Here is a 13,339-nt window from a genome sequence, read left to right on the forward strand (position 1 = left end):
GGGGGGTAATTATTTTTTTTTAATTGAGATTTTACAAATAATTTTTTTTTGGAATCATGATCTGGTGGGGGGTGATGAAATTTTGAAGTTACGATTCTTGAAAAAAATTTTTTTCCGAATCGGAATCTCCACAGCCTAAAACGTGGGATTCCGTAAAAAAAAAATTAAAAGGGAGTAAGGGTTCCGTTTACATCGCCATGTGAGCCGCTAACAAAAATAAACTGATTGTGAAAGTGATTCCACAAAGTTACTCCGTGGCGAATGTAAAATGATATCGTTTGTGGAAGTTGTGATAATCGAGAAAGGGTCAATATACAGTTTGTTGACCGGAGAAACCAAAACATTGTTGCAAATACATATTCAATGTTAGGGTATATTTCGTTTCACGTCAAGTTATTTTATAATTCATTTTCACTTTAAATATTTGTGTATATTAACATCCTTGCTGTCCCGAGTTATTCTTCCCATGTAGCGTTATCTTGACACACCTCATTTACAATAGGATAATAAAACTCTTGTTTGGAATTTGCTACATGAAATAGCATGAAATAGCATGAAATAGCATGAAATTTTGATGGATGGTTGAAATTTAGCTCACAAGAAGTTAATTTCAATAGAGTTAGGATCTGTCTCAAGTGGGCTGGTATCAAAAGGGTTTTTCAGTGAATCAGAATTTACTTCCTCGCTATTATACTTTCATTTTATTCTTTTAATGTCACTTAAGAAACTTCTAGACTCCATTATACTGAAGATTAAATACCTTTCATTTGTACAGGCGCTTTAATCCAACAGTATTTTCTAAACTGTGCAAATTGTTAGTTATTTAATCTTCAATTAATAGAGTCTATATGTTATAACGTAGGGAGTCCTGTTTTTTGAGTCGTAATCTTCTCGAAATTCTTTTATGGAATATGTGTATACAAGCTAAAACTAAAAGTGAAAATACTCATAAAATAATTTAATTTACCGACATAAAACGAAACACAGTTGAATGTTGTTTGATAGTAATAAAGTTAAGTTATATCAAAAGAAATATAATTAACACACGACTCACATTGTACAAATTCGGTGACAAACCTTTCTTCCGTCACGACATCACTTCAACTGTAAGTGCCACCTAGCAGCAGAATATATTAACACTCAGGGGGAAGTAACTGTCACAACATTTGACAAGAGCTCATTTAAGAAAAGATAACTCCCATATATCAACTACGAGGGATTAGCTTGTCGTTGACGCTTTAATAACTATCTGAGAAATATTGCTGCTAATATAATACTTTATCGATGTAAGTAACTGAATGATTTTAAATTAGAAGTTATATTATTGGTACTTAAGTTTATTTCTTTCATCTTACGTTTTCTTCTTTCTTTTTTTATTGTTCTTTAGATTTTCTTCGTCGATAGGATGGACGACGTTCTTCCTTCGAGTTTTGATGCTATAGTGATTGGAACTGGTCTTTCAGAAAGTATCGTTGCTTCGGCTTTATCGCGAATTGGCAAAACAGTCTTACACATAGACAGGAACGCTTATTATGGCAGCCGATGGGCGTCATTCAGCTTGCGTAACCTCCAAACATGGACATCAACACTGAAAGAAAAGGAACAGTTAAAACTGCAAAACACGTCTTGTGACATACCTGATTCTTCCGTTGATATCAACCCTCATCTTCAAGAAGGAGAATCCTTTGTACTCCTCTCGCCCCATGATGAAGGCTTTTCTAATATCCAAATGTCCTATCATCACATATCTACAAACACCACCGACGAATGTGATGCCCCAAATAATATTACAAGTAATGTAATCAAAACTGAACAGGGTCAGCCACCCTGTGATATTCATGAAGAACGATCAGAAGAGGATGATGGTATAAATAAAGCGGATGAAGACACTGGAGTGGTAGAGGAAACCGAAAATAAGAAAGAGACGTCTGAAAATAAGGAAGTGACGTCTGAAAATAAGGAAGAGACCTCTGAAAATAAGGAAGAGACCTCTGAAAATAAGCAACTTGATTCTAATTCCTTCATGGAAGCCACTACAGACAGTGCAGAACTTAAGGAAATTGAAGTATATATCACATCAGAAAAGGCGTTAGAAAATGTGACCAATAACAAGGTTACTGAAAAATGGACTGTTAAAAAGTTTGAGGACCAATGGAGACGTTTTAATTTTGATACAGCTCCCAAAGTATTATACTGTAATGGTGATATGGTTCATCTTTTGATTCAGTCTGATATTTCTCGTTATTGTGAATTCAAGCTTGTGTCACGTATTCTTACTATTTTTCAGAATGAATTAATAAAAGTTCCCTGTTCTCGGGCTCATATTTTCAACTCCAGAGAAGTATCAATGCTTGAGAAACGAATAATGATGAAATTTGTAAAAGCCTGTTTAGAAAATAATCCTGATGAAACAATGAAAGAATTTTATGATCGTCCTTTTTCAGCATATTTAGAAGAAAAGTTTTCTCCAATTGCAAGACATTATATTTACCATGGAATTGCAATGGCACAAAAATCTACCACAACTAAAGAAGGGATTGCTTTAGCTCAGAAGTTTTTTTCATCAGTTGGGCAGTATGGAGACATTCCTTTTATAACATCTATTTATGGGGTTGGAGAACTTCCACAGGCTTTTAGTCGTATGTGTGCCGTATGGGGTGGAATTTATTGTTTAAATTTATCAGTTAAAGCAATAATTATTCATGAGGGAAAAGCAAAAGCTGTTATCACTTCTGATGGTAAACGAATTGAATGTGAATGGCTTATAGTAGAACCGAGTTACATTCCAGATGATATTATTGAGTCCATGGAGACCCAAATAGTGAATAGAGCCATATTAGTTACTGACAAAGCTTTACTACAATCACCTAAAGAAGAACTGTCACTGCTGAATATTTACCCACCAGAGGATACTTCAAGGCCTGTAGTGATGCTGGAATATCCACCGTCTGCTATGGTTTGCCCTACAGGTTTATGTCTTATCCACTTCACTAGACAAGGTGAAGCTGATCCCAAAACTGAACTTGATTATGCTTGTAAATATTTGTTCAATTTTGAACCTATTGATGAGGATAAGAAAGATACAGAGAGTGCTGAAGGTGACACCCAACAAAACAATGACACTCGACCGAATGTTTTATGGTCACTTTTTTTCCAGGTAAAGAGCAAACGCAATGTCAAACTTCAACAGTCCCTACCCAATAATATTTTAGTGACCTCACAACCAGGATCTGAATTAGACTTGGATTTCTATCCAGGAGAAGCTAAACAAATATTTGAAACAATGTATCCTGGTGAAGAATTTCATCCAAAATGTCCCCATCCAGAAGACATTATTTATTGTTCTGAAGAAGACAAAGGCACTGCTAGTGACAATGATACTAATAAAAATGAAAGTGATAGTAGTACAACAATCTCAGAGTCTCTTTACCCCAATACAACAAGCAGTTCTACACTTGTTACTGATTCAGATACTCTTACTACAATTGACAGTTTATCTGACATGAAACTGGATGATTGAAATAGTCTATATTGTCTTTAAAGTTAAGGAAAAGCTACATTAATTTAATCAATTTAACTACTTCAGAATGTTTATGTCCACAACCAACCAAAACTCAATCAGCATTTTATTAGTCTTTGTTATTTTAAGAAAATTTTCTCAAAAAATTTACAGTCACTGAAATAATGGCTTCACCATTCGTGTTTCTATTCTCTATGCTAAAATTTAATCAGTATATTCTTCAATTACCTTAAGACATGTGTATTTGTGTTTATATGTGTGTGTTTGTGTGAGTGTGTAGAAGTTGAACAGAGAATTATACTGGTTAAAACCTGTAAGAAATAGAAGCATGAAAGAATAGGTGGAAGCATTCAAATACTTAACTCATCTCAAAAATATGGATATTAACTAAAACCTTGTGTGTGATATTTTACCCTTTGCCAGCTTAAACTAATTAGTCTACAACTTTGTTGATAAAAGTATGATGTATACTTTTTCTGTCTTCTGTTCTAAATTTCATAACTGTGATTATTGTGATAAAGAAAACTTAAATACATTTTAGGTGATAACATAGTCCTGTTATTATCATTGATGTCCTCACTATTTGTTTATCATTCTGTAAAAAATACTCAAATCTTCATTTTAATTCTTTCAATTTTTCCCTACTATTTATCCTGATATAAATGCTATTTTGAGATAATGGATTTAATATTGACATTTAAAACTATTCTGAATAGAAATCAAAACATTGCCTACTCATTTAATAAAATCTTGTTGTAGTTATTCTGTGTCCATTTTTCAATTTCTTAAAGTGTATCAAACACCACTGATTGAGCAAGATGTAAACTTCCAATAAACTGGAATTACAATATAATTTATGCCTGAGATGAGTTGTTAATAAGATCATAATTTTTTGGACTGTTAAATTCATCTTTAGAGATGAATATATTGCTTTACAATATTTACAAATCCACTGTTTCAATCTGCTTGATCGTCAATCATCATCAGCTATTTTATTCTTGGGTGTGTGCATAATCCTAAACTGGATTTGAACATAAATTGTGTGAATGTTAATGTTGTTAAACAAAATTTCATCTCTAAGGATTAGGTTAATAATACAAAATATTATATCCTTAAATACAATTTCAATTCCCATTTGAAGTTATCTCTTTTCATTTATATCCTTTGGGAAAGCACAAACACCCATACAAGTCAAGAACTTACCATTTCCACTCCTCCATAAATACAGAGCCTTGTGCCTAATCAAAGAAATGAAAAATTTATTGATGCAAAGTTAAAGCATTGCATTGTGAGTTCCAATTCTACTGCAGCCTTAATCCTACATGAAATAAATTATTTTCATCTCTCTTTCTCTCTCTCTCTCTCTCTCTCCTTTATAAAGTAGGTAGTTAATGTTTCAAAAAGCCATTAATCTTTAAAAACTTGCTTTTGTGGGTGGGGAAACAATTTGTGTGGAAATGTAAGTAATGAGAGAGAGAATTATGTTTAGTCATCAACCAAACTAAAGCTGTTTCTCTGTGGATTCTGAATGATTGTACACTATTAATAACCATGTTCAACATTCCACCTGTATGTGAAATTATTTCCTGCTGTACTGCTACCAACAGTACTCAACTTGCCTGAGTTTACAGAAAATATGAGAAAAAGTCACATAACATATGGCAGTTGGCTTGAAAATATGTACCCCTATGATAAATAGATGTAAAATTGTGGCAGCCTGCAATTTGGAACATACATTCTCTTTTATATTGCTCTTGTGAGGACAAATGGTCTAGCAACAGACTGAAGAATGTTGTTATTGACTCGGCCTTCATTCCTTCAAATACATGTATTAGGGCTGATTCAATCTATTACATTTCCTCATCTATAAATTTGTAGACTTGTACCAAAATTTGTTTCATACAGGAAATCTATGATTTAAGAATAAGTGGTCAATGACATAAATTCAGTTAAAATCTACATAAGAAATTACTTTATTGAAAGGTTAAAGAAGTAAATATTGTCATTTTTCTATCCTCATCATCAGATAACTGAGAGAGTATTTTGGAATGGTCCACAGAATTATCGTTTGAAAGGTGCATTGATTCAATATGGTTTGGGAGCCTTATGTCATGCATTCCCTTTTGTATATCTTGTAGTGAGTCAAAGCATGTTCTACCTTTTTGTTGTCCAACTATTTTAGTATGTACATAGTTTTTGGTGGTAGTGGTGGATGTAGATGAGAGACTAATCATAGTTTAGAATCATCCTTGAAATTTAGTCAAGCAGAATTGTATTTAGAGTGGTCAATCAACCTGTTTATTTGGCATTTGTCTGTTACATGTATGATTTTATAGACTGTTGGATTTATAGTTAGAGGACCTATATAAGTAGAAACTGACTGAAACTATGAATTATACTCTTAACTGTCCTCAAAATACTCTTTTAAAAGATAAGAAAAAGAGTTGGCATCCAGCCAGAAAACACAGTCTTAAAATATCCTGTCCAACTTATGCCAGCATAAAAAAGAAGATATATAAAAATGCAGGTGATAATGTTTCACTGGGTAGTTGGTTCTTTGAGTTTAAGAAAACCATTTCTGTTGAGTTTTACTTAAAATAAAGTGACATTTGAAGTAGGAAAATAGACACATACATATGGTAGACAGATACAAGAATAAAATTTACTTATCAAGTATAATTCATTGATATTATTATTGCAATGAGATTCAATTTGTTTCATAATTTGAAAACAAGAAGTGACCTAAAGCTATATGACAGTGTTACTAATACAGTTACTCGTGTTGAGTATGCTGAATCAAGTCTGGGAATTCTTAGTTGGGTAAACATGGTAAACATGTTTTGTAAATCAGAACTGTATAACTCCTGAGCTAATTATATAAGTTAATCTGAAGACGAATAGGAATGCCCATAATTATTCCAAATCTTAAAATAAAATGAGTTTAGGCATGAGTGGTGTAGAAAAGATAATGGTGGATTCTTTGTTGATGAGTATTCAGTTGTTTCACTAAGTTCTTGTCCATGAAACATGTTAGTAGCTGAGTATTCCACAGACATGTATCATTTATGTAATTCTCAAGCCAATTTAGCATGTGACAATGCTTGACCTTTGAATTACAGATGGAAACCAGAAATAATGTCAAAAGCATTCTATGCAATTCTCTAACAATTCTACTAATTTGCTACCTTACCAATATAGTAACAGTAGGCAAGGTGGTGAGCTGGCAGAATCTTAAGCACTCTAGCGGCGAGCCGGAAGAAACATTAGCACACCGGGTGAAATGCTTAGCGGTATTTCGTCTGCCGCTATGTTCTGAGTTCAAATTCCACCGAGGTCGACTTTGCTTTTCATCCTTTCGGGGTCAATTAAATAAGTACCAGTTACGCACTGGGGTTGACATAATCGACTTAATCCGTTTGTTTGTCCCCTTGTGGGCAGTAAAGAAATAAGAATCTTAAGCACACAGGGCAAAATGCTTAGCAGCATTTATGTTCTGAATTTAAATTCCATCAAGGTCAACTTTGCCTTTCATCCTTTCGGGATTCATAAAATAAGTACCAGTTGAGTACTGGGGTCAATCTAAGTGACTATCCCCCACTCTCTAACTTGCTGGCCTTGTGCCAAAATTTGAAACCAGTATAGTAACAGTAGAAGAAAGAAACCAGGAAAGTGATATGGCTCAACAATAAAACAGTATTGTAAACTGCTACAGAATGAAAGCTTTATAAATAATGTTATATTTTTCTTGGGCATGAGGATCCAATACTACTGTATTACCACTGTTTCAGCATACACTATTTAATCCATGATATCCACTTAGATTTTGACAAGTCAACAAGGAAGTAGCTTGGCTTGCTAGAAATAGCCAACCAAAATCTCCCTTAGCATCTTAAAAAAAATCAACACATTAGACAAAGTAAATATATAAAAATACAGGATGTTCACTATTAGAACACCTCATATATTATCAACTTAGCCAACTGTTTTTTATGTAGTTTAGAATGTATATACATCAACCTGAGTGGAGGTGCAATGGCCCAGTGGTTAGGGCAGCGGACTCGCGGTTTCGATTCCCAGACCGGGCGTTGTGAGTGCTTATTGAGTGAAAAACACCTAAAGCTCAGCGAGGCTCCAGCAGGGGATGGTGGCGAACCCTGCTGTACTCTTCCACCTTTCACTCTTTCTTCCTGTTTCTGTTGTACCTGTATTTCAAAAGGGCCAGCCTTGTCACACCATGTCACGCTGAATATCCCCGAGAACTATATTAAGAGTACACGTGTCTGTGGAGTGCTCAGCCAGTTGCACGTTAATTTCACGAGCAGGCTGTTCTGTTGATTGGATCAACTGGAACCCTCGACGTCATATGTGATGGAATGCCAACAAATATCAACCTGAATGTTTGATCAGTACTATAGTTAAGAACGTATTAGCTCTTGGCAATAAAATTAGCAACTGTCCAGTTAAGGATTGAAATATTTCATTGTTCTGAAAAGGAGACTCAGTTTCAATGATATTGTCACTGACCAGTGTTTAGCCTTTTTTCTTTTTTTTTTTAAGTACATTTTGAACATTTTTGTATTCATCTCAGATCAAAATATAAAATATAATTATGTCTCTTAAATGCATTTCAGGACCAATACTTGAGAGATGAATTTCCCATATAAAGAATAATAAATAAATAAAAATTCAATGTTCAATAATGGTCACCATAGGACCAATGCTAAACTTAGGTTTCTCAAGACTTAAATCTCACCTTGCTTATCACTTAACTTTAACTGTAAGATTTAATCCCTAATTTCTAAAGTTAAATAAATTGGTCCAACCAGAATTGTCTCATCCAAGAACAATAAATCAGAGGCAATGGTTGTCAACTTATAATATTTAAAGCCTGCAAGATATTTGAAGATATTTTTAAAAACTTTGCCCAGATTTGATTATAATTAAAACATTTTCAGTGACATCTTACATTATCATTTGATCTGAAGCAAGATGACTCAATCTTATTTTTGATAGATTTTTAATGTGAAAATATATTTTGAAGTCTATTCATACATTTGAAATATAATTTTAGAGGTAAGGACAATGAAATTCAATGTAGAAATGTGGGAAAATGAAGGTCCAAGTAAATTTAAGAAGAGTAATAAAATGGTTTTGAATATTGTCCTGGTTGATTCCAGTAGTTCACTGCTCTAACACGGTAATATCCTGTCACCAATGTAGAATTATTTCCTGAAAAAAAATTATGAAATAAAATAAAACTTCAGTGAAGAATCTTCACAAACAATGACATTTAGAAAATGTTACTTTCCTCTTAAGGAAAAAAATGGCCCAGATATGTAGGAAATATGGGAATAGTATGTTGTGACTGACCACAAATGTGTATGGGGAGAGGGTAATATGTTTGTGAAGAATGAGTTTGATGTGTGATAGGCAGCTATCACACAACCTGGATTCAGAATATGAGTTCAGGTTTAATGTCAAGGTCATCATCATCATCATTTAACATCCATTGTCCATGCTGGCATGCGTTGGAGAGTTTGATCAGGCTGGCATGCTGGAAGGCTGCACCAGACTCCAGTGTGATTTGGCATGGTTTTCTGCAGCTGGATGCACTTCCTAACACCAGCCACTCTGAAAGTGTAAAGGGTGCTTTTACATGCCACCAGCATGGGTGCCATTTGTGTGACACCAGGATGCCAATTTGCATGACACTAGTATCTGACACAACCGCAATTTTGCTCGGCTTGATGGGTCTTCTTCTCAAGCACAACATAATGCCAAAGATCTCAGTCATTGCCTCCATGGGGCCCAACACTCGGAAGGAACTCAGCCACTTTGCCTCTGTGAGGCCCAACGCTCGAAAGGTATTCTTGACATGCCACCAGCACAGGTGCACTTGGCTTAACAGGTCCTCTCAAGCAGAGCACATCACCAAAGATCTCGATTACTAGTCATTGCCTCTATGAGGCTCAAAGTTTGAAGATCATGTTTCACCATTTCATCCCATGTCTTCCTGGGTCTACCTCTACCACAGGTTCCCTCCACAGTTAAAGATTGGCATTTCTTTACGCAGCTGTACTCATCCATATGCATCACATGACCATACCAGCACAGTCATCTCTCTTGCACACCACATCTGATGCCTCTTATTAACTTTTCTCTCAAGATGCTTACACTTTGTTGAACATGCACATCCAGCAAAGCATACTGACTTCATTTCTTTCAAGCCAACACATGTCCTCAGCTGTCAGAGCCCATGTTTCACTGCCATGCAGCATAGGTGAATTATGATACACTGTGGTTTTATATTTAAACATTTCTACATTCCAAAATGATCTAATGCCTATTCTCAACTGTTAGATGAAATGAAGTGACAGAGTAAAGTGTTCTGATCAAAAATACAATGAAATGCCTGCAGTGGATTTGATTCATAACCATGAATAGGTATTTCAATACTCCATCCACTCAACCACTTTACCTTTCCTGTAACTACTTACATGAATTTCTCTAAGTTTTATTACATTAAAAATATTAAAACACTCTGACCACAGTACACATGTAACCCCATTTTCTAATGAATTTCTATACTGCACCTTGCTACAAATTTTCAGCTCAGCATACAATGTTACATCATGAGCAATGAGGATGTGACAGAGCATGCAAGGAAGTCTCAAACCAGACTAAACTACAATTCATCCACTCATCATCATCATCATCATCATCATCATGCTAGCATGGTTTGGACGATTTGACTGAGGACTGGCAAACCAAATGGCTGCACCAGGCTCTAATCTGACCTGGCAGAGTTTCTATAGCTGGATGCCCTTCCTAACGCCAACCACTCCGAGAGGTTAGTGGGTGCTTTTACATGCCACCGGCACAAGGGCCAGTCAGGTAGTACTGGCAACAGCCACGCTCAAATGTTTTTTCACGTGCCTCCGGCACAAGTGCTAGTAAGGTGACACTCGGATGGTGCTCTTAGCGCTCCACTGGCACAGGTGCCAGTCATTGAATTTGATTCGATTTCAATTTCACTTGCCTCAACAGGTCTTCGCAAGCAGAGTTTAGTGTCCAATGGAGGAAAGGTATGCATAAGTGGGCTGGTTACACCCCTGGCATAGACCACAGGTTATGGTCTCACTTGGCTTGCCGGGTCTTCTCACGCACAGCATATTTCCAAAAGTCTCGGTCACTGGTCATTGCCTCGGTGAGGCCTAAATTTCGAAGGTCATGCTTCACCACCTCATCCCAAGTCTTCCTGGGTCTACCTCTTCCACAGGTTCCCTCAACCGCTAGGGTGTGGCACTTTTTCACACAACTATCCTCATCCATTCTCACCACATGACCATACCAGCACAGTCGTCTCTCTTGCACACCACATCTGATGCTTCTTAGGTCCAACTTTTCACTCAAGGCACTTATACTCTGTCATGTATGCACACTGACATTACACATCCATCGGAGCATATTGGCTTCATTCCTTGTGAGCTTACACATGTCCTCAGCAGTTATAGCCCATGTTTCACTGCCATGTAGCATGGCTGTTCACACACATGCATCATACAGTCTGCCTTTTACTCTGAGCGAGAGGCCCTTTGTCACCAGCAGAGGTAAGAGCTCTCTGAACTTTGCCCAGGCTATTCTTATTCTAGCAGCTACACTTTCAGCACACCCTCTCCAGCTACTGACTGAGTTGAAGAAACTATTTGGTCAATCCAAAAATTTTTCGTCAATAGCCATCAAGCTAAAAGTCTGAGCAGAGTTGAACTAGGAGTCTGTTAACTAAAAAAGTAGTCTCCACTAATTTTTTTCACTTGACTATGAGTAAATTTTTGTAACTCATTGAGCTTTTAAATGGTCACTATTGATGATTTCATCTGCATAAGCACATCAAAAAGAAATTTGTTGTCATCTCAAGATGTAAGAGATGATTTGAGCCCAGCACTACAAGCTAAATGCTATAACTCTACTACTTACAATAACAAACTGAAGCACTTTTGCATAATAATTAACAGAGTTCTACAATTTATTTCATCTCATTGTAAAATATATTGCAGTAATGTGACAGGATCAGGATACAAAATTAATTACTTTTATATGACACAACACTTTTATACTTTTATAATTCTAACACTTACAACATCCATTCAAATACTGAATAATATAAAGTGATTGCTGGGTTAATGAACAAAAGGATGGATGTTTATATATGGATTATATATGTGTGTGTTATATGTAAGTACAAATCAGGTACACTCCACGCAGCACCAAACTGTATATTTTGCAATATTATGGATCAGTATCTACTCCAAGATTTCAAGCTATAAAACTTCTTGCTCTCATTGCTCATTATTAAAATATCTTTATGTATGTCCCAACAATTTCACTTACCTGAAGGCACAAACATAAAAGAATTCACCACAGAATCTTGTTGATTAATTCGTCTGTACTGACTTTCAGTGTCTGATTTTGATAACTCTACTTCATATCGCAAGATGCATCTAAAATTTAAAATATACATATAACATTATAAATTACTTCAAATATTCTGGAAAGGAAAGATGAAATAATCTCCTAATTTTCAGCTTCATTTATTGATAGCATAACTAACTGAAGTTAATATTGATAGCATAACTAATTAACTGAGGGTGAATGGTTAAAATACTGAGCTACTATTCCATGTGGACATAATTTCAAAAGCTAGCTAGGGTGGGAGCTACCATCTCTTATTTTGATCATCATTATAACCATTCTAACCAGTGACTAAATTTTCTTCTCAAAGGTAATAACTAAAAATTAATATGTTTGTAAGATAAGAAGGTATGTTTCTGTTTGCTTTTTTTATATTTCATTTCTTGTTATATATCTAAAATACTTTTGGGATCCTAAACTAAATGCTGTGCCATATTTCATTTTGTCTTTGAATTTAGCGTTCAACTCTATTGGAGTTGGCTTTAACTTTGGTCTCTCTAGTAGTGTATTCAGATCATTTGGTTAACTGTATCTACTTCATATAAATGTCTGAACTTGTGCAAAAGTTTGAAATCAACCTTGTTGTCACCATCACCATCATCATCATTATTATTATTATTCAGGTCACTGCCTGGAATCAAACTCGGAATCTTGGGGTTAATAGCCCATGCTCTTAACCACTATGCCATATGCCCGTGGGCAATTATGGAGTGAATTTTAGGGCTTATAAATCTAATATTCTCCTATCCTTCATAAATACCGGTTCCCATGTGCTGTTCATATCTGCACTCGGTCTGCTTCGGAGGTTGTTGTGTCCTAGCATATGTGCTGCTTCTTTTAGTTTTCGTATTTTCCAGTGGTGTTCTCTGTCTATTATTTTAACTCCATCCTACAGGGGAAAGTGGTCTCCATTTTTCCATACATGATCAGCTATACCCAATTTATCAATATCTCCCCGTGTCACAGCTTTGCAATGTTCCTCTACCCTTATTTTGAGGGGGCGATATGTTTCACCTTTGTATAACCTACCACAGCTGCATGGCATGGAGTACACACAGTTTTTGGTCTTATTCTCTTCTATTGGTGGTTTTACTCGAAGGAGATATCTGTGAAGTGTTGTATTACTTTTGAATACTGTGCTGATGTCATATGGGCCGCATATCTTTTGTATCCTTTCGGACAGGTTTTTCACATAGGGTAGACAGACTGTGGACAGTTTATCGGTTTCATCCTCTCTTTCCTTCATAATTGGAGTGGAGAGTATGCTTTTGGGGTAGTTGTTGCTTAATAGATTGTTACTGAGCTTGATCATTTCTTCGTGGTGGGTATCACAGTTGCTACTTATAT

The 13,339-nt window shown here is 35.6% G+C and overlaps 3 protein-coding genes across 3 annotated transcripts in view; 1 reads left to right on the forward strand and 2 right to left on the reverse strand.

Annotated features, from left to right (window-relative positions):
• Nucleotides 1-1,150, reverse strand: part of LOC106881529 (tetratricopeptide repeat protein 1) — a 14,117-nt gene extending 12,967 nt beyond the window's left edge. The window contains exon 1 of the mRNA XM_014931949.2: nt 1,055-1,150. The gene's annotated coding sequence lies outside the window, so the exon portion shown is untranslated. The remainder of the gene's footprint in view (nt 1-1,054) is intronic.
• A 10-nt stretch (nt 1,151-1,160) lies between these two features.
• Nucleotides 1,161-4,377, forward strand: LOC106881528 (rab proteins geranylgeranyltransferase component A). Its single transcript, XM_014931948.2, has 2 exons — nt 1,161-1,286; nt 1,388-4,377. The coding sequence occupies exon 2, from the start codon at nt 1,406-1,408 to the stop codon at nt 3,518-3,520; it is 2,115 nt and encodes a 704-aa protein (XP_014787434.1). The 5' UTR covers nt 1,161-1,286; nt 1,388-1,405; the 3' UTR covers nt 3,521-4,377.
• Nucleotides 4,378-8,520: 4,143 nt separating this feature from the next.
• The window catches only part of LOC106881522 (alpha-L-iduronidase), a 23,456-nt gene continuing 18,637 nt past the window's right edge, over nt 8,521-13,339 (reverse strand). The window contains exons 14-15 of the mRNA XM_014931937.2: nt 11,912-12,021; nt 8,521-8,749 (exon numbers count right to left, since the gene is read on the reverse strand). Of these exons, the coding sequence (XP_014787423.1) occupies nt 8,649-8,749; nt 11,912-12,021 (211 nt within the window). The 3' untranslated portion in view covers nt 8,521-8,648. The remainder of the gene's footprint in view (nt 8,750-11,911; nt 12,022-13,339) is intronic.

Source organism: Octopus bimaculoides, chromosome 2, assembly GCF_001194135.2.
Source record: "Octopus bimaculoides isolate UCB-OBI-ISO-001 chromosome 2, ASM119413v2, whole genome shotgun sequence".
Taxonomy (NCBI): domain Eukaryota; kingdom Metazoa; phylum Mollusca; class Cephalopoda; order Octopoda; family Octopodidae; genus Octopus; species Octopus bimaculoides.